Genomic DNA, 25,755 nt, shown 5'->3' on the forward strand with positions numbered 1-25,755 from the left:
TTCAGTCGTGCGGCTATCGACTGCCGTTCATTTAGCGTCAATGGGGCCAGAACTAGACCGTCTGACCAGCCAGCCGCTTGTATCACTTAACAGTGAAGGGACATCGAGAGCCGCGGTGATACTTATTTCGAAAGGCGTCCCCAAGGCGCTACCCGAGGCTTTAGCGAGGCTTTACCGAGGCGTGATTTAACCCGGATAACTCTGCCAAAGTGTAATTGACTTTTTAAACTTTTGTATACAGGTGTGCACTGAAACTTTTTTGTGGTTAAGTTGTTACGCCGATACGAATCTCGTTAAAATTTGCTCATTTTTACATCATAATACTGAGCGTAATCAACGTCAACGTACAACTTGGAAAACGTTACTCCAGGGCTCTACAGACTGGCGGAAGGGGTAGAGGGTTGTCGGTCATTGCGAGGCATAAAATCTCGTTCAATAAGTGTTATGACCCCGTAGCACAGCCACTGCGCCTCAGCTCGTATGTCTGGCCATAACGACGCTCTTTTTTGGGACGAATTTACGTTCCTTATTCGCATACAGCCTGACATACTACGCCCCTTAATGGCTGACGCGCCGTCACGCGGTAACGATATAATGCTCAAAGTTATATATGTAAGCCTTAAACAGTTCTCCCGAGATTGCCTCGTAATAGTAATAACGGAATTGTCGGTCGACGATAACCGACGAATTTTAATGTTGGATCAAAGCAAACAATTTCACCCAAATTCGTTGCAGTGGGCATACACTTTGCTTAACTTGACATTGCAAGGGGTGCATTTTGATCCGGAGAAAAAATGAACCAATCGTCGAGAATAAAAATGCGATGTGCATATCTATAGAATACCTATAGGTCCAATTTTATAATTATACCGTGCGTGATGATACGTTCGTTCGAACCGACGCAGGGAGGGGGGGGGTTAGTCGTTATACGCGAGTAAGTTGTTATTACGTACCGGCGAGTTTCAAGAAGCTCCGTTAGTCGTGAGTAGATCATCAGATGAGATATACCACGTGTTATACCGCAGTTATAGTGAATAGTCTGGTGAGTTTCATTCAATTAGCAAAATGTTGGGCGAAATTGTTGAAGCTTTTGGTTTTATCGGTTTTCATTTCAGTTCCTCCCTTTTTCACAGTTCGGAGTGTATTTTGTGCTCGTTATATAAACTGATGTGTTGTGAAGAACAGATTTGCGAGCTGGATGCGTCCCTCAACTCTATTGGACTCTCGACATACGAGCAACCAACGTGTAATGGATGTACTTGCTGGTAATGTACCATCGATTTCAATGCATTGTTATATTAGTTGGCTATCGCTACTGTTTGAGAACGATTGATATCGTTTGAGATACTTGTGACATGCTATTGCAGGTTCGTTGCGACAGTTACAATTCGCGTTTACGTAATTTGAACTGTCTGTAGGTACCAATAATTCCATTTCTTTGCAATATCTTTTTTTTCAAACGAGTATGATAATTTTCTCAAGGTTGCGGATGAGTTATAGTTTCAACTGAAGTTAAACATTCTGAATTTATCAATTTAAAAATGAAATTCCATTGTTTTGTGCGATGATTTTTTTTCACAGTAATTTGTCAAGCAGCTTTTAGCGATAGTTATTTTACCATTGTAGGAATAAACTTCCTCCCTTTGCTCAGCATCAACAATAGCCCAGCTTTCAGGCGTTCATTGTGTTAAATTTAGACACGTCATGCTGGGACAAAATTTTCACTTACAGTATAATGAGGCGAGCGAATATTTATCGTCGTGATAAAAAAATTACGACCAGTGTAAAGTGCGCGGTTTTATCGAATGTTCGATATTTGTACCGAGATCAAGACAAGAAAAATACGATGTACAGTTGAAGCGATAAATTTATAAAGCAAATATCGCAACAACTAGCTCGACTATGCGGTGCACAGGTATAAGTAATATGAGCTGTGCAAAAATACAAATAAAATATATATATATACATATATATATATGTATATTAGGGTTGTACAAAAAACCGACTGTTTTTTTTTTTTTGAGTCTGGTGTGACAAAATGTTAGTTTTTGATGTTTTAAAAGCCGACTCCAAAGGACAGTTGAAAAAAAATTTTTAAGAGGTCGTTCCACATTTTTTAAAACGTCAGAAATCATCGAAAATCGAGTTGTTTTTTGTTTTAATTTTTTTTCTCGGTACGGTATAATTTTATAGACAAAAAAAAAAAAAAAATAAGTTTCCGAAAGTTTCAGTTCAAAATTAGAATTTTGAAAGGTCGCTCATAATTTTTCTTCAATTTCTTGGTGCATTTCTTTAGATTTTTTCGAGCGACCTTTTAATAGTCATATTACAATTTCATAATTTTTTTTTCTTTTATTTAGTAAAAAAGAATCGATAACAATACACCACGACATGAATTAAAAATCAAACAAAATACTGAAAATATAATTTTTTTAATCTAATTTTTTCACAATTTATGACATTTATAAAAATTTGGAGTGACCAAATCAAAAACTAACATTTTGTCACATGAGACTCAAAAAAAAAAAAAAATAGTCAGTTTTTTGCGCCACCCTAATATATATGTATAATTGTCAGGAACAGCGGGGTGGGATAATACAATAAAAATACGCTGACTACAGGCATAATATAGATTCCCGCGGCGTGCGATTCGATAGGCCGCGATAAGACTGAATCTTAATGACAAACGAGCAGTATCTTGGGGCCGAAAAGGTACAAAGGCACTCCGCCTGTAAATTGAGCTTCAAAAGCGTGGCCGGATCTCGCCTCCTTGGGGCTTCCCTGGCTCCCCATTGAACCCGACCCATTTGAAAAACAACGTCAAACGGGCGGGGGTTTCTCGAACCGAACCTCAAGAGCGACCATCGCACTGGGGTATAAAGGTGTGCGCACACCTGAGGGTGTTAAGGCTCCCCGGAGATACCGGATGGCCTCTCGGTACGGTCTGCCGCTCCGCGGACTGGAGCACAACTGGGTCAGAAAAACGACCAGTCTTGTTTGATTTTTTATTAACGCCTCTGGGGAGCGCTGCCATCGCCTGCATCGCGTCGGCGAGGGTCTCATCCCCTTCTCTCTTTCAATATACTTCTTTCACCCCACACATACACGTCCTAGTGTACGTATGTATTTGATTTTGCCTGAAAATTTCATATCGGTCGTGGAAGTTACGGCTCGGAGTCGTTCGTATCCGGGGGTAGTTCGACGATTTTGGTCCACCAAGCACAAAACTCTCTTCTTATCGGAACCGCGGGCGTGCCGAACGCGGCTGGCATCTCAGATTGCCAGCCTTTGTCGACGCTACGAAATTCAGGGTCAATCGGAAGTAATCCATTCCCAACTACGTGCACCTCGAAAAATGCCCCTTCTAACACAAGGCTCGGGAAAGAAGGGGGTCCCGACATTTTGCCTGGCGCTTTCGCTCCCTTAATTGTCTGTAAATATTTTTTATGTGCCATGATACCGCGCGCGGTGGCCGCAATGTTTTTTTCGTTCCCTATCGCCGTTTCAAGATCAACTAGGTATGCCTTCCGGGAAGAAAAACCCGCGAGGCTCCATTTGAGCGACTCATTTGTAACTGACAAATGTATTTGGCACTCTAGCCTGATCGTTAAAAAACGCTATTGCTTTTCCCACGTGCCAGGGACTTGGGTTTGAATACGAGGTAGCGAAAGTGTCGTTGGCACATCTTAATTCGTTACTTATACACAGTTTGCTTCGGTTCAATGTCATTACTGCTTGTCTTCTGAATTGAACAATTTTCTCGCAAGTCCTTCTTTTGGAATGAATTATTTTGCAATCGACAGGATCACTAGTTATGCAGGGTCAATTAGGTCGAGATTCAAGGTTTTTTTTCGATTTCAATTGTCCAATATATATTCAGTGCAAGCTTTTTTATTATTTGACTCCGGAGGGTCGCATGCATTACAGGACGATAAATTGTGATTGAAAATTCATATCTAGATGTACTAAGGTGCGGAGTAAGTATAAAACTTTGAACCGTCTTCATTCTGGCGACAGTTGAAAGTAAATAGGTTATTTACTTTGCTGAGTTATTAATAATGACGAGTACTTTCAGTTCGGGAAATTTTATATAAGGTTTATTTCACAGGGAGACGAGACGTAATCTCGCGCGGACGACTTTCAATCAGCCGTATTTTTATACGATTTTCTCAAACGGAATTCACAAGGTTTGACAACGTCGCGCCGCACAGCTACCGTCTGTTTTCACGTCAGAGCTTCACCTTAGTTGTGTGCCTTGTATATACTATGTAGGGATATTTTAGATACCCCGGGAGTAGCGCAAAAATAAGTCTGAAAACGTGCGCTTTGCTCGCCGGCTTCGAAAGCCAATCTCCAAACTCGAATCTGCCGTTGAAGATTTATAGATTCCAACCCATCCTAAAGGATAATATCGACTGAAAATAATTTCCGGATAATCCAAAGTCGTTCTTCTAGAGCTACCAATTTCACGACTTGTTAGGATTCCATTTTCCATCTTCCACTTTTACTCCCTCCGTGCTTGTTCCTCGTTTCTCGTTTCTCTCCTTGTGATTAAATTGAGAAGGCTATTCTCCTAATTGCCCTATTGGGATGCTGCAAGACAATGGTGATACTCTCTATGTTTACGAAGCTGTAAAATAAGGTTTCTATAATAATTTTGAAGTGAGCGACAGTAAAACATGGTACAGCCATATGTGATTGTTACCCATAAATGAATTTTCGCTTAACAATACCTGCTGTCTGTATAACTGCATGGAACGAAATGAAAGCTGCAATCAACGTAGAACCGCACGATGTAATATTCTTGCATGACTAGACCGGTTGAATTTGTGAATAATTGTCGACAATATGAGTAGAGCAGTAATGCGACTCTCTTGGCGTAGACAAAGCTGCAATAAATGTTCAAGCTTAAATTAACTTTGGTGAAAAATATATTGAAAAATTTCTACAATAATTGTTTACAGCGCATTGCGTGACCGGAATTGCGGATTGACACGATGCAGAGCGTGTTGGAAATTCGAGTTCTCTACTTGCACGTGTAGGAATTGGTCAGAGGGAAGATGGAGAATATTTTTCCCGTTCTTTTCTTAACTTCGTCGGAGTAACGTTTCTTCGAGAACTTTCGTTATTCCTGCAGCAAAAGAATACATACAGCGAATTTTTCATACTTTATCTGGAACGTGTGTAGAAAGTTTAGCAGTAGCGGCATTCTTTGTTTACAAGGTGAAGCGAGCTTGGAAGATTTTCTATATCTCCAAATTTTCGTTCGCGTTTCGCCTCGTCTCTTCGCCCATCTAGTTTCATAAATGGAATAAAATAACCCCGATTCTCCCCCATTTCGGCTTAGGTTTGATCCGTTCACTCTTGCCCCCAACTCGCCGCCCGTTGACCCCTCAACAAAGTCCCCGTTCTTGCCCTCCGCCTTAGAAGGAGGGTTGAAATACGCCCGAAATCCTCGCGTTTGAGTAAGCAGGAGCGTTTGAGGGACCAGGAATCACTATTACTTTTTTGCATCGACTCGCCTCGGATGAGGTTAAAAACAAACCACCCCTTCAGACGACTCAGGGTCGCACATATATATCGTACACAGGCGAAAGGCGGCGAGATTCTTCCTGCCCCTTTCCCCCCCAGTATAAGATAGTAAAACTCCCATTTTCACCGGCTCGAAGTTGCAGCCACCCTCGTTTGCCGAAGATACTTTCCGAGAGTATACACCAGGCGCGTGTCTGTGTAAATATGTACCTACAATACACACAGCATTTACACAGCATAAGTTTAATGCGTGAGTGAATATGATTGCGCAATCGTTTTACATGTCTCACGTGCACTTGAAGTCCCCGTGTAATAGAATACCAACCTATGCTGGTGTATAATACCTACGCCACGAGGTGATATTGCACAAGCTTAAGAATTAAACAGTCCCTACAGTTCAGATTGGCAAGACTCATCGCATAGAATTATTGACTTATCCATTGAGAGTTAGCTGGAAATGCCTCTCGTGTAATTGACATTTCATAATTGAGAATTTTGCATCCCTTATCCAAGAATTTTGGTCGTGTGGTAAAGACTCGACCAAAGCTTGTCCGAGAAAGAATCGCAGGGGTGAAAGTGTCAAATAGAAATTAACGTAGATGAATTTACGGAGTAGATCGAGCCACCGATGTAAGGTGCAAGTTCGACGAAGGCGGGGGCAGAAGGAACAATCAGATTGGCGGGGTGTCTCAGGTTAAGGCGAGTGATGCATAGAGTAAACACAGGAGCTGCTGCACCCCGCGCTAGTCTCACCCCTGGTAAATTTCCCGGCAATATCGTCGGGGCTTTTTAGTTTACCGAGAATTTTTCGACCACGGGTTGTAGAAGGCCGATGCGCGAAACAGAGCGCAGGCGTCGGCCCGGGCGGGTAGTGCCACCGTAGCCCGGCGCTTCAGAGCTTCGCCCGGGCGTCGCGACGACGAGCATCGTCGAAATTTCATCGCAACTCCCGAGTAAGACTGGGGTTGAAAAGTATATGCATGCGTCGGCATAACCGCCGCGACCCTATCGCAGCCGTGGCCTTTTGATCTTGCTCAAATTATACCGCACGCGGCGTATTTTATTATAGAGAGATAGTAGCTGGGCCGACTTTGCCCACCGGGTCAGTTGTGGAAGATTAGTGCTTTTGTGCGGACGCGGATATGTGAGGGATCGACGACGCGCTTTACACTATACATATATATTTATATGTGTGTATATATATAGCATATGTATACATATACGTGGGAGAAAGAACCTCCTTACGAAATGTGTGAACTATTCTAGTGGTGGCCGTGGTACGCAAAAGGCGCCTCCAGTTGGGGCCGGGGCAGATGTAGTGTTTTGCGATGTTAGTGATTCCGTCATCATGAGGGCCTGCTCGTATGTGAATTACTATGTTCTGTGCCTCGTCTGCTGGATTTTACTAGGCATCACGGGTAAGACACTACTTCGTACCTTCACTAGACCTACTTCCTACTTACCCGTACGTATTCGTATACATATATATGCGTGTGTATATACATATGTATATATATATATATATTACATATGTATATGTCGATCAACAACTGACCACTGACCGCAGAGTTATACTGAAAAATGACAAGATGAAAGCGTGATAGAATTTGTATGATTATAAAATTGATTTCTGTGAAACCATTATACGATTTTCGATGGGTGGTTCAAAACGAAGACAATCGAAATAAATCGTTCGATGTTCGCCTTGAATTTTTTGCCTTTGAACTGAACGGCTGTTTTCAACGACTCATCAGCTTTTGCTCTTTTAACGTCCGATTGAATTATCTGCCTCGCGGTGAGTCGAGAAGCTTTTGAAAGAAGACATTTGATATTCGTGTGACCCTTTGCCATGAAAGCGACCGTTGGTGATTATTAAGGATGACTGATTGTACACTGTTATCAGAAATAAAACGTCTGGCCTCATTAAGCACAGTCTGACTTTTTATCGCTTCGAACTTTGCACATAACTTTGCGGTGGAACTTATTTTGCTTTCTAGAACTAATATTCTGACTCTGATAGTAGCATCATACTAAACTGTTTAAAGAATCCGATACGGATGGTTAATTTTTATTTTCGGTCCCGGGTTTTCTCTTACAGCGTTAAAAACGAAAACTGAATAATGCGAAACCGCGATTTGATATTGGGCGAACGACGTCAACGGTCCTCAATTTGTCTCGATATCCCGAGAGTTGTTATTAATTGAATTATCGGCTACGTCGGGGGAGGAAACAAGTTCCGGAAAACACCCTCGTCGAGGGTTCTAAAAAACGGGGTCTTTCTTAAATTGAATACATGACGACGATTTCAGGAGGGGATTCACCAATAACCTTTTGATCGTGGATGGCAGGAGGCGGTTGATGGTAGTGCAGTTAGTGTATTACTCATTCGCACCCTTATCATATTGGCATGTAACCGTATAAACCATATTCACTCGGGCTTAGTACGTATCCACCCGGCCTGCGCATCGTATAAATATTAAATAACTATAAAATAACTTGTGAATACCCATCTAAACAGCGTACGACTCTCCCCACCCTTCCCTCCCCCCCGTTATGAAAGGTCGGGCATACAGTTCTCGTAAAACGTACCCCTTATTTTATTCACACCATATCCTTGATATCTAGAATCTGACACGGATATACGAGGGACGTATACCTCGTCGAGATGTATACCTTCTGTATACGTGCACCGACGTCGCCTCGCGAGAGGCGACTCGCCTGTAATCTCGCTCGCTTTTCAACCCCCGTTTGGCGGGGTATCCCCTGCATGTCATCGCGCAGTCATTAGGCCTGGTGCACTTTCAGAATCGATATGGCAGAGGCAAAGGTCTCGTAAATTGGACCGCTTATCCGCGCGGAAATACCCAGCGGAACCCTGAAACGCGCGGTCTCTTATTCGACGGTTCAAAGACGCCGACTGACCGCAAAGACCGCAAAGTCCACTGAGACATTTCACCACCGTTGCGACAGGGCACCAAGTCGTGCAGTAAACTCCGGCAGTGGGACGACGTTGGCGTGCCTAATGAGGTCATAGCGGCGAATCCGTGCCGCACGGATATGGCGGTATAACTCCCCTACGTCATCGCAGATCTTGATAAAATGGCGTCTTCGCCCGGCGGCACCCCTAGCCACCCTGAATCCACCCCTCAGGGCCGGTGCCGAGATCAGAGGAACCTTCGACGCTCTCTTGGATACCCGCGATACGATACCCTCGACGTCGTCGGAGTTAATTCGCGATCTCGACACACGCGCTTTGCGTATGCGATTTTAATACAGAGCTTTTTACAACTGGTAAAGAACGGGCGAAGAGGGCCCGTGGGAAATACGAGAAACGTGAACTTACATCGCCGGATTCATGAATTCACTCATTTCTTTTCATATCTTGCGGTTTTCTGTTTCGCGCAATTTCCTGTGTACTACGTGTTCCTGGTATACGTTCGATCCTCCACCTCACGGTATGTATACGCGGTTGAAGCGCAAGGAAACGAGGATTGTAATTTCTCTGGGCAAATGATTTCGGAAACGCTGAACGAGCGCAAGCGCTTCGCGCAATATATGTATATACTTACGGTTTCTCTCGCCTGCGCGGATTCGCGCCTCCCTGTCGTTGACCGCACCAAATCTTTCGTTGTAAGGGGCGTAATATATCTCCTGCAACAACTCTTATATACTTTTCGTGCTTCCTCGTGATCGTAACTTAACGCTTCTTACGAGGCGCGTCGATTCTTTAACTCTGCGTATTCCCGCTGATTACACGGCATGGTTGGATCGCATGCGATCGGACACACCTGCGGGATGATTCTCGGCGCTTCCGTGGGTAGATTAGATTAAAATTTCAGAGGATGACAGGAGTAAATATCGCGTGGCGAGAACGCCGCTGGGTTTCTCACGTGCGTGACAACAACTGCTTTGTTAAAAAGCTCGCACCGCTAATTATACCGTATGCTTCATAAGGTGGTATTATTTCGACCAATTAGAAGGCACGATTTTCATCTATATTTCACTATTAGTACAACGTATAATTCTGTTAAATGTTATGCGTCGAGTACTCGTCGTTTAATCGCGATATCATTGTCAGTACATTTGCTGGGTACCAAGTATGTACTTGAAGAATCAGCCATCCCTCCCCCTTACACGACGTGATACTATCTATTCGCGAGTCACACCCTCACGTCTCTTGTCCGAACTGTCTCAAGGTACTGCTTTTGCTGATTTACACCTTGTGCGATATCTTGAACTTACCTACAAACGAGATCGACGCTACGTGACGATAACATAACGCAATTTTCCAGTCTAATTTACGACCGCGGAGAGATTGCAGAATAAAAAAGACATCAATCTTCTTCGTTCGTCTTGAGATAACTCCTATAGTATGGTTGGTTATAAGGTGAAACCGGGAGAGAATTTGTCCTCATTCTTATCCGACAACTTTCCAAGGAAGTAGTAATAAACTAGTTTTACTGGACAGGGACGAAACTTTGGCTACGTCGAGTTCCGAGACTCGACTATAAGCTTCCATACATACATACATACATACATACATACGTACGTACATATTCTGTGTACATAGAAGCGATGGAACAGGGAGAACATAATGGCTGGCTGAGGCGCGATCCTGCCTCAACCTGGATAAGAAATTGTGTTCGAGAAACCGAACTTTTCAACAGCCTTGCTAACTACCAAAAATCTATACCCGTCATTATAAGCTTATATTCGAACTTTTAGATGGGCAAAGTAAATCGGAGTCTAAACGACTTCGCTGTAATAAATACTAACTAATGATTAATTTTAGCCCGTCTCGCGCGATCGATAACCCTAATACAAAAGTCTCTTCCATTGTGTCTCTTGCTCTCTCGCAGAAAATGTGCCTATAAGTATGTCGCAAGAGCAGCTGAGAATCGAGAATCGTTATCACGTTCCCGGATATTGAGTACAAGATACTATAAAAGAATTCGACAACTTTTACCCACGGTCGGTCGTATTCTTAGTTGTCATACCAAAGACTGGACTGCCTACACCTCAGGGGACTACAATATTTTTATGATAAACTTGGGAACTCCGAGATCCTCTTGGTCTGTTCCCGTATGCTAATATGTCCGACTGTGCTTTACCCCCAGGGGTCAGTACGAGATCGCACTCGCTGGTGAAGAGGCTCAACGGACTCTACACCGGTCCCTACTTCGACACAAGTAGTCCCCAAAACATCACGGCGCAGCTTGGAACCCACGCCTACCTACCCTGCAAAGTCCGGCAGTTGGGTAACAAATCGGTGAGTTGAAACGGTTCGCCGTGTTTGAAGCTATTGAAGGAATTTACATTCGCGTAATTAAATATGACGAAAAACATTGAAGAGACACTCGAGGAGAAATGGATTAAATTTTTCACCCGCATGTGAATTGGTCCGGATATGATATCGGATAAATTTTGGTGTAAGTCAAGGTAAATATAATAACTGATAACAATGGTTTGCCGATTGGAGGCGTTGCGAAGTACGACATCCGCAGTTGGGCGATAATAACAATGAGCTTCCGTTGGTGGTAACACAGTCGTTAATCACACGTCCGTTGTATTGACTTGGGTCGGATGTGACGTTTTAATCGATGGTCTAGATTCGATTTGTTCCTAACCGGTAACAGCTAAGCCCGTTTCTCGCTTCGCCTCGCCTCACCTCGCCTCACTTTATATCCCACTGTGTGGACTTCATACGGCACGACAAAGGTGAATACCGGGTCTTGGCGTTAAAGTTGAGTTTGAAGTAAATCTAAAGTCCCCAACTGTACCCTGCACCCGCTTTCCCATACCTTGGAGCTATAACTCTTCGGAGCTCGCCGGAGTCTGAGAGAAATTTATGTTCCCCAAGGTGTCGTGGATCAGGAAGCGAGATGCTCACATCCTAACGGTGGACAGATATACCTTCATCGCTGACGAACGGTTCCAGGCGTTCTATTTGGACGGCCAAGATACGTGGACCCTCCAGGTGAAGTATGTCCAGCCCCGGGACGCTGGCGAATACGAATGCCAAGTCTCCACTGAGCCGAAGATGAGCTACTTTATCAAGCTAAACGTTGTCGGTAAGCACGACTATCAAGATTTAACATGGGCGCGAGGGCTTGTCACTTGTGAGCTCTTACTCTATCTTATACAGTTTATCTCTGATTCGAGTCTTAACTTTGAAAAATAAGAAAACGGTGGTGAGAAGCGTAGGAGGCTTTGTATCCCCGGGATGAGAATAGGTAGTTCGGCTGTGGGACCATTAGGACGTGGGACATTTGTATTACCGTCGCAACCGCGCCCTCGTAGGTCATTTGATCTCTGGGAAATTTACCGTAACGTTCAGTTAGCCTTGGGGCTAAATGGGTCAATATCTTTTTTACTCCATTCTCGGATCAAAAGGGTAGGATTGCGCTAATACGAGCCACTCCAATTTCTTTGATACATGCTAATCACCGTACCTTCTTCTTTTACTTTCTTATCTCGACCTATAGATGATCTTAGGGGGCTAGGACTACGGTAATCCACTTGCGGCGCGGGCGTGGAGTAGCGAAATCTTGTTAGTTCTCCGCAGAGGCTTAGACTAGACTCAATCGTAAGATGAAACGGCTTTCATTTCCAAACCTAAGCCCATTCGTACAATCATAATAACAATAATAATAATAATAATAATAATAATAATGAATGACAATAAAAGTAATAATAATCACTCCAGTCCTGCCATACCATTTCGGGTGTGTTCCTATAAGCTGATAAATTATGCGGGAGGAAGGAGGGAGGGTTGGGTGGTTGGTGACTATAAATATGCGACTGAAGCCCCCACATTCATATTTGGGATTTGGGGAATCGCAGAAAACCTGGTTCTGGTCTAGCAAGACCGAGATCAAACCTCAGCTTGTCGATTCGGCTCCTTACAATTATTGCGAGTTTTGGTTCAGGTCTTCATCGATTCGCCGGGGATTTGAAGTATAAACTCCTTCCGTTCCGCAGTTTCGCACGCTACGCGTCATGTTACTACGTACGGTTAGTCAAGCGTTGTTGGTATAAGGATTCGAATATTTCTAGCATCCCCAAATAATGGTCTCCAAGCTTATTGGCACCGTTTAATTTACATTCATGATAACGTGAATAAATGAAAACGAATCCCGCAGTTCCAAAAATCGAGATCATGGGAGACCGCGATATTTACGTCAAGACCGGAAGCACAGTCACCCTGCGGTGCGTGATAAAGCAGTCGTTGGAGGAACCTTCCTACGTGTTTTGGTACCACGAGAGCGGTCGCGTGCTCATATACCAGCAGGGTAAGCTGGAAATGAGGAAGGAACGAGTCGACAGTGACACCGTCAGCAGCCTCATCATACATACCGCGAGGCGTGAGGATTCCGGCAATTACACTTGCAGCCCAAGTAATTTGGATAGTGCCAGTGTACAACTCCACGTTCTTAACGGTGAGTCGGAGTCTCTCTTTTTTCCATTTTTCTGCCAACTAATACAGCAGCCAACCACTGCTGAGCATACTTATCTGTGAAATGAAGAGAGCCCTGGCGAATTCCGAGCCCAAGCAGTATGTGTACCGGATTGTTTTTGGCTTCTTTCAGGGGAGCATCCTGCCGCCATTCAAAGAGGCATTAGTTCTGCCCCAGGAGGCAGGGGGGCACTTTGGTGGCTAGGAGGCGCGGTAACTCTATCCTCGAGCCACGGGGAACGCACCTTTATTCTTGCCATCCTCGTTTCTCTGGCCGTCTTTGTCCAAACCCTACATTCCTACAGTGGTTCGCTGCGATAATCGATAAGCGTGCAGAGAGGCTACTACGCGACAACGTTCCAGCACCTCCCTAAAACAGCAGCTGCTTACATACCAACATTCCATCCTCCGCAATTCAGAGATTGCTAGATGATTGCGCAGACTCGTTTCAGAGTTTTTTGTATGTCGCATAAGAGAGCAAGCGAAAGAGAGAGAAAGACGGAGAGAATGAGAGAGAGAGAGAGAGAGAGAGAGAGAGAATATATTCGATGCGTGTTTGTTGTTTCATAGTCAAGTAGGTAATGAAAATTCGTTTTCGGTCCAGACCACCGAATACATGATATTGAATGTCGAAAAGTGTTGGGAAGATGTAAGGGTGATTTAGAAAATTTGAAAAATAAGCACTCTTAGGTGAAGAAATCAATTTTCGTATACAATCAACGAGTGGCTCTGCGACTCATCCAGCAAATTGATATGTAACACAAAAGTTCCCTCGCAACCACAAGAAATATGTACATCGTGTACGTAAAATCAGTATGCACTCATATTATCCGAAGCTCACAGGAAAATAAAAGAAAAAAAAAATAAGAAAAAATATTCTTTGCCGGGAAATCCGATCCAAGATCCAGACGTATATGATTCAGATCTGTGATCAGTTTCAATTTCGCATACTTAAATACGTGCCAAATCGAATATCAGTTTAACCTGTTCCCCGCAGTATCCGTCTGTAATATCAAAATGTTACGTTAACTAATTCCGTGAAATGACTGAGCACCGAAGAGATTGAAAATCGGAGACACATAATTGACGCAGTTACCCTAATCCGAGTACTGAGATTATTAAAATATTGAAGAACAGAATTATACGCTTAGAATGAGTAATTTATATCTAAATGTCGACTTGAGTCTCAAGACAGAGGTCCGGCCGTTAGTCGATAGAGTTATTAGTTAAGTTTCAAAGTTTTACATTCGTTTTCGATGGGGTCCCGGAGTAAAGCTGATAAAAACGCCTTGTGTAATCTCCCGAACAAAAGGGGTTCGCTGCAAAGAATATACGAAGAAGTGACGTCACGTACGCAGACCCTCTTAAACGGTTCGTCACTACGCTAAGGACTTTAGCTTGCAGAACTCTTATCCAAATCCACCCTTCACTCCCGAGACGTGCTCGAAAAGTCTTTGTTAACCAGATACAGAGACTGAGACAGAGACAGAGAAAAAGAGAAGGAGAAAAAGGGAAACCGAGCGATAGTCGAGGTGCAACCTGTATACAAATCGATCTTGCAATCAGAACCTTTCGTTTTTCGATTATATAAATCCATATACATATGTATAATAAATGTATCATATATTATGTGTATGAAAATTTTGTTGAAAGCCTGACGGCACGGGCCGCGAACAATGTTCTGATTTCTTACTCAGATACAAGAAGAAAGTCAAGCAGGCGTTCTTTATCTTCAAAGTTTATTCGTAAAACACTTGTTTCTTTCTTATCGAATGAGTTTATCATTTCAACTTTTGCATGTTATAAACGAATTGGCACATAATTTCAAAGCTATTCAGTCCAAACCTAAAGTGTATCAGCGCAGCTAATGTCAAACTGTTCTTGAAGCAGTTTTAAAAATCGTAGACAACGGAACAACGGCTTCACTAACATACTAGTAAATAAATAAAAAAACGCAATAGTAAATTCGTGAATTCATGCCATTTCTTTATTTGTGCATCAACGGAAAATGTGTTGGAGTGTTTTTGTTTAGAATTGCATGGACTTCGATATTAGGAGCTATACATATACGTCGACATCGAAATCGACCGGAGCACTCCCTTAACCGCACTTTAAATATTTTTTGGAACCAACTCCCGATATTTTGAAATATTCCAGACATTTAAATCCCCTGAGCAACTGTGACATTATACTAATTTAAAGTCTAGGGAAAAGTATTAAGTAACGCTAAATCTGCTTATTGAATGTGATTCGATCGTAATATCAAAAGTGCAATTGCTGGCTTAAACGATTCCCGTGTTGAGTATCGCTCCCAATCGCTGCCGGGATTCTGCTAAATTATACCGGTTATACACTCTTCTCTCTTTCACGCCCACTCCGTTTGTTTTCCCTTAATTTAACCGCAATTTGGGCTCACTCAACTGGGACAAAAGACGCCGCCAGTTTAGCGGAGAATTTCAAGAAGGCGGCAGGGCTTCCAGAGCTTTTGGTTTCGCTTAAAAGAACCGCTCGTTAGAGACTCTCGTAAACTATAAAAGCGCATCTTGAAGTGCGAGCAGCGCCTTTCAGACCTCGAACCTCCTGTTTCATTTCCTTTCATATCAATATTCTAATATCTGTCTATCCATCTCTCTGTCTCTCAAAATGGCCTGTCTTTTCATCAGAATTAGCTTCTCATTTGGCAATTGAGGTTGCCAGAGAAAAGCCGAGCTTTCATTCTTAACGATCTATACATAGTTCATACCCACTGTACGTAAATCGATTTCCAGCAGGCGTTTGGACGTAACGAGATTCAATCACCCTTTGCGGGAAAATTTAAATCTACTACCGTAGCGTGCCGAAAAAGCTCTCTATAAATTGGAATAACAGAGATTTCAGCCCTCTCTCTCTCTCTGATAAGGCCTTCGTTTATCGTGAGATACGTTATTACATGAATTCGAAGGTTGAAGGGTGTAAGAGACGCGTGTAACACGGTTGGCTATACGATGCACTTTGCTTGTCAAATATCGCGTTTTTTCATTATTTGCAATTACTCATACAGATAGATAAAGAAAGAAAGAAACTCGCGTGCAAAATTAGGTGTTTCCCGACATCATGCAATTTCCCTGAAACTATACGCTATCGGCGATGACGAAACTAATTGTACTTACACGGACTGCGTGAGTTGACGCTGCAATCATGGATCCTCGGGTTTCTCAACGATCGAATTCTCTTTCAACCTACCCGTCAATCAATTGGCGATAGTACATGATAACATAATACGGGTGATAGCTAATTTTCGATGAAAAGAACATATTTTGTACGGTAAAAAACTTCAACGTTCATCACGACACTCTCGCGACCCGCGTTCCCCCAAACTGGATTCATGTTCTTCAAAGCGTTACTGTGTCGGTTAGAAAAATTGTAAATATACCTACCTATACATAGAGGCTTCCGGTCGGTCAAACGACCAACAATACCGTGTGATTTAACGTCAACTCACGCAATGCGATCGGATAAACTGATTCCGAATATACCAATACTGTACATAAATGGAATAATTAGAGGAGAATTGATCTTGTTAAGGTCGAGGTGTTTCGAGGTATACATTTGTTATACTTATGTATTGAGTATACTTATACACACTGCACACAAATTCACATTAAAACGTCGTCCGTGCCACTGCAGGCAGAATTGAAACTTGTTCGATGATGATAAATTGTTGCACAAAGAGATACATGCACTCAATGTGCGTACAATTTGTACAGATATAGCGGTGCGTGGTACATTCTGAATATTACATTTATTAGACTGCGATATAATGAACGGTGACAAGTGATCGTGAATTAGGATTAGAGACTTCACGGTCATTTGCCTCAGGATGATCAGTACGCGAAGATAAGCTACGTGTAGGTCCGCTGGAAAAAAAAAACTTTCATATCTATATATATAGCTACGACGGGAGCTGAAGCCCGACGGTTATTCGTATGAAATGCAATGAATGTTTGATGATAACGGATGGTAGCCACATTCGAGCGTGGACTAAGAATAAAGCCTGAAACGTTGCCTGTAGAATATATAGGAGTATAAGAATAAGTGCTGGAATACTGTGGCCCTTTATTATGCACGATATACGTTGTATAATGCAGCGTGCCACACCAATCCACGTGTTTCGAATGTATTTTTATTACTAACTTGACGGACGTTCATTGCTGGTTTCTGTAAAAGTTTCCACATCGCGTCGTACGCGTGCTCACGCCATTTGACAATTACACAGAATGAAAATTTATTGCTGATTGTACATTCGATTCGCGGTGAACTGCTTGACAGTTTATATCTACAGTGTACAATTGGAGCAATGGATCATGCGAATCTCTTTGCCTCACTTGCTAATATTCCACGTGTCATTAATTTGGCTAATTGTGTACAACCGCAGTGGACATAAAAAAAAAGGGAATTTTAAAATTCCATAGTTTCGAATTTTAAAATGGTTTATTTACTTGCAGTGAGGCAAACTTGATTCGAAACAAAACTGTATCTGTTGTTATGAGCTTGTTTTTCTTCAACGAATCAATTAACTGCTTTGGTCTGTTGAAATAATATTTTCTTCAATTTGAGCATTTTCTTGAGTGCGCGTGTTATGATGCGATGCAAAAATTAAAACCTCGCAGATATATATTATTCAGAACGTATACGACTGCAGGAGCAATGGTTTTACGGTAGGCTATTATAACGTCAAATTGGTGATAAAAATGTGTGCTATTTGCTTCACGAACAGAATGTATACCGCGCCGTTTTCAATGTTTCCGGAGAGAGTAAGCATAGGAGAATTGAACAAGTTTCAGCTCAAATAAATTGTAGCATATTTAATAAACCGTGAGTAAGACAAGGTTCTTACTTAGGGAAAGGTGAATTTTAGGGTGAAATTGAAATAAGTATAATAGGAAAGGACGAATAAATACCTACGAATGATAATAGGATATCTACGATTCATGTGATTGTCTGTAAATACATAATTATAAATACATACATTAATTATAATATACAATACGTGTTACATTAAAAATAACATAACTGTATGTAATTTCTGGATCGTAAATACATTGGTTTGGTCTGGCCGCCTATGCTAACCGGTATGCAATAGAGAAGGCGGGGTATTAAATTATACGATATGATTATACTACATAGAACGAAAGATCTTCTGAAATTTCAACACTTTGAAGAACCTTACGAATCGATGAATATATACGAAGTTATTTTCAACGTTTATCCACTGATTCTATCGTTGAACTATTTTTGCTACGTAAATACTATAGGTATAGAAACGGTTATTTTGTGATAGCATCTATGCTTTTGCTGTATAAAATAAGGTTAACAGCATTCCGAACCGCTTACGGATTTCCATGAAACAGCTTTTCCGAGGATTAATAGTCTTCCGCAATGCACTCAGTTTACGTAGTTACCGATAAATCGAAAATATTATGGAAGAGCGATGCGTAAAGCATGTATAATGTAACGGGATGCAGGATATTATGTCAGAGGATAGCATGGGCTGGCCACACGCGATAGATGTAAGATGTAACACTCGTATATAGGTAAGATTGAAGATAGAAAGAATAAGAGGAAATAATAATAATTATAATAATAAATACAATATAATTATTGTCTGATAATTGCCAACGAGAACTGTTCGTTGGACTGACGTCGGATCGTTGGTCGAATGACGCGTTAAACGAAGAAAAGAGGCGACAGGGACTCGTCTCGCAAAAAGGCGTCTGTATAATGCGGGTAATGCAAATTTCCGTTGTTCAATCGCCCTGGCATACGTGTGGTACGTACATAGGTGTACGTCGAGTGTATCCAGAGCATGGCTAATACCCAGAGGCATGCACCATCATAAATCTTCAATAGAAATGGAACCGCGGCCAGAGGAGTAAGAAAATGTCGGACTGCGTCCTCGTCGCTTCTTTGTGATATTATCTAATTATAGCAGCATTAATTTTTGTACCAATATCTATTGTAGTTTTTAAGTGCTCATTTTTCTTTAGTTTGTATATGAGGTACAGATCTTTATTCAACTACCATTCCATAATGCCTGTACAAAGTTTATTTATTTATAATATTCGAAATTTCAACAATCACTGACACGTAATACTGTGGCTGTGCGATCGATGCGGCGTTCTGGGAGAAGGAATCAAGTGTTTCTTTGTTCTTTTATATAATCACCATTTCCTAAATTATATACGTATAATAATAGAATTTGAAATTAATTTCGTGCTCTGGCTTTAGTTTAATTAGAAGTCGAATTGATTGGTTTTCCTTAAGGAACGCCGGCAAGAAAGGACAGTATACAACGTTGTGTGTTTGACTTATATACATCTACATGTATTATGAGGACGAAGATAATGTTGAAATCCCTCTAGGGTTAATTTGAGCTTAGCAAAATGCGGTATATTCCGTTTCTGATTATTTTTCAATAATGTCCCTGTAACCATTTCTTATTTTTAGCCAAAGGTCTAATTACTCGTTAAGCGACTAGTCTGCTAATTCGAACGTTCGACGAAAAGAATATTATACCTATGATAAGAAGTAAGCCTTGTCGAGCGAACGAGTAAGTGGACAGCGAATCTAGATGATTGCCTCGTTTCGTGGATTTGAGGCTATATACCTAACGATATAAGAATATAAAATCCCCGAGATGATGCTCAGAATGAGAAAACCTGCGACAGAATAAATAAGAGCGAGAACGAGAGCGAAAATATGGTTAGTGTGAAACTGTGAGAATGAACGTGGGATGGTGAAAGGTGTGAAATAGAGAGAAAGAGAGAGATAATAAGTAAATGTTACATTCATAAATTCAAAAGCGAATTCATACTTGGAAAAAAGGGAATAAAAAGATAACACTCCATTACTTTCACCGTACGCATAAATTGACTAGCCTATATTTGGACAAGAATGCAAAGCTGTGACTGTGCTCTCCGAGTCGGGTTACCACGTTTATTTGTGAAAAAAAGAAATAGAAACTTTTTTTTTTCTACATCACCATCCGATCGCAGAAATGTTTGTACGATTTTAAAATGCATATGAATTTTTGAATGAAGAAGATCATTGAATAATCATCCGCGTTATTTTACTGCGAATTTACTTAGCGCGTAATTTATTTCTGATTATTCTCAATGTACTTTTTCAATTTTATCGCGATTATACGTGTGGTAACTTACGACTTAGAGTGCCCGGTTGACTGAAGTATCTTCACATACACGGTTTAAATTTTAAGTTTAAAAATCATGTGGCAGGGGTGTGATCACCCTTCTTTATGTGTATAAGAACCATAAAGCTTAATGAAAACCATTATACTATTAACTTACGAGATATTAAATAAAAATAAACCAAACCGTTAATATCGCAGGTATGTCGTATATTGTGTAAAATCATGTGCCCGTCCAACTCTTAGCTAACTTACAGTAACATTACTTTACAATTGCTCATTTCAGATATCGGCGAAAATTATCAGCCGCTAATACCTAAATGTTACAGACTAGATTCTCCAGTCCGTGCAGCAGCAACTGCACCTCCGTCAGTCATAATAGCAAGCCTGAAGGTATTGAAGAGTTGTTAAATTACACCATAAATATCAGAGAAAATAATTTGTTTATTCCTTGACGAAGAAGACACAAACATTTGTACCAATATAAAAAATACAGACAAATATATACTGTTTGATGAACCTATATTTTGTGCACTCTTTCTAATCGAGTAGGCATGTCGGGTGATAAAGTCGACAGCTATAGTTTTGTGAAATATATCAGGTATGAGTATATAATATAAAATTAATACAGTTTCGCTTTATTGTTCAAAATAAATACCGATTCATTTGTAACGAGAAGGCATTAAAAAATATTTCGGTATTAATTATGCGTAGTAGAATCAAGAGAAAAACAGAACCAAGAGTTCATTTTGAATGGCTACATAATACATTTATTCAGATTTTTTGTTTTTGTCACGATTCTTCATACAGTCTAAGATAATTTTTTGGAATGAAACAAGGTAGCAGGCTCCAACTAGTCTCAGTATTCCTGCCAGTAATGATTGCAGCAATAATTCGCAGATTGAAGAGAATGGGGACATCCCTGCGCAGAGTGTAACCAAGATAAAACCGTCTAGGCCAACCGTTGAGAAAAATTTTCCACTCTATATAAAAAGACGGAGATTAAACTATGTGAGATTACAATAAAGGTGATCATTTTAAACATGTTTTCTTCAACTAAAATTTAAAAATTCGTTGTTCTTGATAAGAATGAGTTGTGATTGAAGAGATAAAACTAAAAACAACTGACCAAAGAATCCTTCATCAGTTGTTCAGCAACGACTTCTGGTGTGAAAAGCCCCGATCCTGCGGATATTAACTTAGTTTCTAAGGGCTTATTTTGTTCCTCAATTGAAAATCCGGGAGTGTCAGTATCTGGAGGGAGGGATAGCGTCACCGAAATATTATGGGGTGCCACTTCCATTGCCAGGCTTTCTGCCAAGCCTCGAATGGCAAACTTTGTGCTCCCATAAGCTGAGAAACCAAAGATACCTGTGGAATGAAAGAGAAAAAGATCACAAGTGATGATTTTGTTTCAAAGAATCAACAACTTATGCTGGTTGGCTATTGAAATGTGAATTGCAATTGGAAGCCAATTTTTTTAGTCAAATTTGAAGCATCTACCCAAGAGACCAGCTTGTGACGATGTCAGCACTATGATTCCTTCATTGGCACTCTTCATACGCGATATTACAGCTTTAATACAATAGTATGTTCCCATGAAATTGAGATTAACCATGTGTTTTAGATTGTCAATTGTAGTGTCTTCGATTTTTCCGCAGATAGCTGTGCCTGCACAGTTTATCAACATGTAGATTGGACCAATGGTTCGCTCGATGTTGTTGAAAGTTTTCTCTACATTCTCATAATTGCTTCCGATGTCTAGGGACACGCACTCCACCTTCTGCACATCTTTGTGTTTGCAAGCCTGCAATATTTCGTGCTTTGCTGCCTCCAATTTTTTCAGGTCTCTTGCTATTATCGTGACGTGCGCTCCTCGACGAGCTGCGTCTATTGCAACACATTTTCCAATGCCGCTCGAGCCTCCGGTAACCTTAAAGGCAATAAATAAGGTGGGTTATACAAAATGCTGATTAGCCATTTCAAACTTCTTATCACTGATCTACAACAATGTAATTAGGAATAGGTGAACTAAGACTTACCACGACATGTTTGTTTCTGATTTGCTTTTGCCGGCCATGCCAAAAGAACTGCTTGACAGTCAAGAGAACCACAGTCAGCACGAAAATTATCAAACCAATTGACCAAAAGTGTCCCATCTTATGCGGATTTACGGATATCCCCATTCAGATTATGGTGAAATGTTGATAACAGTGATGTTCACCCAGAGTAACAATACATGAGCTAAAATACTCCGAGGAATACCGCAATTTCATGGGATAACCGACAAATTGCAAATCCGGCTTAGGAATCGATCATCGCCAGCTTCACAATCTGACAAATTCTGACAGCTCGACGCTATCCACACCACTATCTCAGTAGACCACGACCGTCGACTCTTGCCTCCAGCAACTCCGACGGCGGACGATTTTCTACATGGAACTTATACCGCAACGAAGATCAATCATGGAACATGAAGAGAATAAGAGATATTTAACGGTGTGCGTAACAAGATATGAAAGTAGAATTTCGGAGTAGTTCAACATGTCGTCACCGAGGACACTGTGTGGCGGCGCAGCCTTACCACGAAAGTCCTCAATTAGGTTGGCAACAGTTGCTGCTGCGGGGACTTACCTTCTCTTGGGCTGGCAATCAAATAAACGAACTTGATTCTTTTTCCCGCTTCTCTGCCTCCCTGTCTTGCGGTTTGTGCCACAACAATGCGGCCCGTAATTATTGACAAAACTGAAGAAAACGTTTGGGATAAAGTGTAGCGGGTAAATGTAAAAATAAAAACAAAACGTAATCCCATTTTCGAACTTTTATTAACTGCTCAATATACAAGGCTGTGACTGATGCATGTGGGTCACTTATGGTCGACGGATGAGAGAAGCCGCCGTATGGTGTCATGCAAGACGAAACTACTGAGAACAGAGTTGTAGCTGCCAACAAAAATATTGAGTGTTGTCTAAAGACAATGAGAATACGAGAATACTGCTAGCCCTGGATTCGTCCTAGTGATTTTTCCGCTCTGGGCAGGATTAAAGGCAATTCAACTGTATCTTCAAGTCAGCATTGCGAAATAATACAATTACGACGTGGTTAGCAGTCTTTATGCATTTTCAGTGAATGATTAGAGAAAGAGTATTTGGTCATTTGGGCTATGAAAAAGAGAATGTACAGTTAGTAAAGCATAATAATGTAAGTGTGTGTACTAGACATAGGCTAGGAGGCCTAGGTAGACGGGTCACCTAGGCAGTCGGTCCACAGACGTGATATCGAGCACGGCCATATATATAAGCTTGGCCAAGCAATACGTGCGTAACAATATCCAGTGCTGTTAGTATTTATTAATTGATTTACAAATATCCACACATTTCGACGATCCTGCTGGGTTATAAATTTATATTTATATATATATATATATATATATATTAATAAAATATCACGGACCGACTGCGACTCAACGACGGAAGGCAAAAACCCAAAATAGAAAGATAAGTTAAAACAAAAAGTAGTTTCATTCTATAAAATTGTTTGTCGATCTTTGTAAATTATGTATTGTAGGTCAAGTTTATTTTGTTCTTGTTTTAGTGTGTATGTGTGAATGATTCTTTTTAGAGATACATATATTTTTAAGAGATTTAACTTGACTTTTGAGATTTTGGCTATTGCCCCTAATTGTGCGTCGGTGTACCTTTTATTTATATTTATTTATACGTCGATTTCTACCAATATATATCTAATTATCGATATACCTTTCTTTATGTTGTATCTATTTTAATTTTATCTCGTTGATGATTTGGGCCGATATATTTTATAATCGAAATTTCTTCACCCCAAATTCATTACAAAAATAGTTACTGATCTATTATCTCCCATGCCCCGTACACGCCAGACAGCGGTTCCTACCCTATCGGGACTGGCTGGTGGAGGATGTAAAAAAGATAAAAATAGTTTTCTAGGTTCCTAAGAGTCCATTTGATACAAAAAGGGTCATGCCAATTGATTCCGAGACAAAAAGCTTTTCGCCGAAAATATAGGCGAGGTTAACCGCTTTGGATTTTTGACGAGAATCTCAGTAATCAGAAAAACTTGTTTTATACCCTATGAGGACATGATTTTGCTAAAGGAATCAACTGCTTGCAGTCTCAATACGCTGCGAGCAACGGATCAAAAGTTACAGCCGTAAAACGAAAGACGTATTTTCTCAATTTTCCTGCTGATGGTCTTTGCGTCGTCATTTCTCTGCTGTTGGTCCTACGCTTTTTTTGTTGACTTTTCTGAGTTCCTGGGAGTCTGATTGAGCTAGAAAGCGTCATACTAATTGATTCCGAAATAAAGGATTCTCAACTCCAAAATTGACCAAAAGAGTAAGGCTAACCCCTTTGAATTTTTGGCGAAAATTTCGACGACTTTGAAAAGTGCTGCAATTGATTCTTTAGGGCACTATTCCGACGTAATTTTGCGAGAGAAATCGATTGAGCGCAGTCCCAATACGCTGCGAGCAACGGATCAAAAGTTACAGCCAAAAAACTGCAAATTTTCATCGTCATTTCTCTGCTGTTGATCCTACGCTTTTTTTAATGTGTTTTTTGAGTTCCTGGGGTTCCACTTAGCCAAGAAACGGTCATACAAATCTATTCGGAGACCAGAAATTTTCGGCTCCGAAAATCGCAAAAAAAGTGAGGCTAACCCCTTTGGATTTTTGGCGAAAATTTCGACGACTTTGAAAAGTGCTGCAATTAATTCTTTGGGGCACTATTCCGACGTAATTTTGCGAGAGAAATCGATTGAGCGCAGTCCCAATACGCTGCGAGCAACGGATCAAAAGTTACAGCCAAAAAACTGCAAATTTTCATCGTCATTTCTCTGCTGTGTATCCTACGCTTTTTTTAATGTGTTTTTTGAGTTCCTGGGGTTCCAATTAGCCAAGAAACGGCCATACAAATCAATTCGGAGACCAGAAATTTTCGGCTTCGAAAATCGCAAAAAAAGTAAGGCTAACCCCTTTGGATTTTTGGCGAAAATTTCGACGACTTTGAAAAGTGCTGCAATTGATTCTTCAGGGCCCTATTCCGACGCAATTTTGCGAGAGAAATCGATTGAGCGCAGTCCCAATACGCTGCGAGCAACGGATCAAAAGTTACAGCCAAAAAACTGCAAATTTTCATCGTCATTTCTCTGCTGTGTATCCTACGCTTTTTTCAATGTGTTTTTCGAGTTCCTGGGGTTCCAATTAGCCAAGAAACGGCCATACAAATCGATTCGGAGACCAGAAATTTTCGGCTCCTAAATCGCAAAAAAAGTAAGGCTAACCCCTTTGGATTTTTAGCGAAAATTTCGACGACTTTGAAAAGTGCTGCAATTATTTCTTTAGGGCACTATTCCGACGTAATTTTGCGAGAGAAATCGATTGAGCGCAGTCCCAATACGCTGCGAACAACGGATCAAAAGTTACAGCCACAAAACTGCAGATTTTCATCGTCATTTCTCTGCCGTTGGTCCTACGCTTTTTTTGATGTGTTTTTTGAGTTCCTGGGGTCCCAATTAGCCAAAAAACGGTCATACGAATCAATTC

General features: G+C 41.2%; 2 protein-coding genes and 1 long non-coding RNA gene across 4 annotated transcripts; 2 read left to right on the top strand and 1 right to left on the bottom strand.

Moving 5' to 3' along the window:
* Positions 1 to 990: 990 nt before the first annotated feature.
* Positions 991 to 13,788, top strand: LOC124412893 (hemicentin-2-like). 2 transcript variants are annotated; one of them, XM_046893094.1, is made up of 7 exons: positions 991 to 1,042; positions 1,134 to 1,265; positions 6,799 to 6,950; positions 10,650 to 10,801; positions 11,393 to 11,603; positions 12,675 to 12,971; positions 13,122 to 13,788. In XM_046893094.1, exons 2-7 carry the CDS (start codon positions 1,168 to 1,170, stop codon positions 13,307 to 13,309), a joined length of 1,098 nt encoding a protein of 365 aa, XP_046749050.1. In that variant the 5' UTR covers positions 991 to 1,042; positions 1,134 to 1,167; the 3' UTR covers positions 13,310 to 13,788. The 2 variants fall into 2 exon arrangements, with proteins under 2 accessions (XP_046749050.1, XP_046749051.1); XM_046893095.1 differs by lacking the exon at positions 6,799 to 6,950.
* Positions 13,789 to 14,799: 1,011 nt separating this feature from the next.
* LOC124412895 lies at positions 14,800 to 20,712 on the top strand. Its single transcript, XR_006929830.1, has 3 exons — positions 14,800 to 14,865; positions 15,888 to 15,893; positions 20,607 to 20,712. It is a non-coding gene; the product is annotated as an uncharacterized LOC124412895 (long non-coding RNA).
* Positions 20,713 to 20,775: 63 nt separating this feature from the next.
* Positions 20,776 to 22,568, bottom strand: LOC124412894 (3-ketodihydrosphingosine reductase). The gene is made up of 4 exons (XM_046893096.1): positions 22,217 to 22,568; positions 21,678 to 22,107; positions 21,304 to 21,545; positions 20,776 to 21,157 (listed from the first exon to the last, which is right to left on the bottom strand). Exons 1-4 carry the CDS (start codon positions 22,358 to 22,360, stop codon positions 20,945 to 20,947), a joined length of 1,029 nt encoding a protein of 342 aa, XP_046749052.1. The 5' UTR covers positions 22,361 to 22,568; the 3' UTR covers positions 20,776 to 20,944.
* Between the last annotated feature and the right edge of the window lie 3,187 nt (positions 22,569 to 25,755).

Source organism: Diprion similis, chromosome 12 (assembly GCF_021155765.1).
Source record: "Diprion similis isolate iyDipSimi1 chromosome 12, iyDipSimi1.1, whole genome shotgun sequence".
NCBI classification, from domain to species: domain Eukaryota; kingdom Metazoa; phylum Arthropoda; class Insecta; order Hymenoptera; family Diprionidae; genus Diprion; species Diprion similis.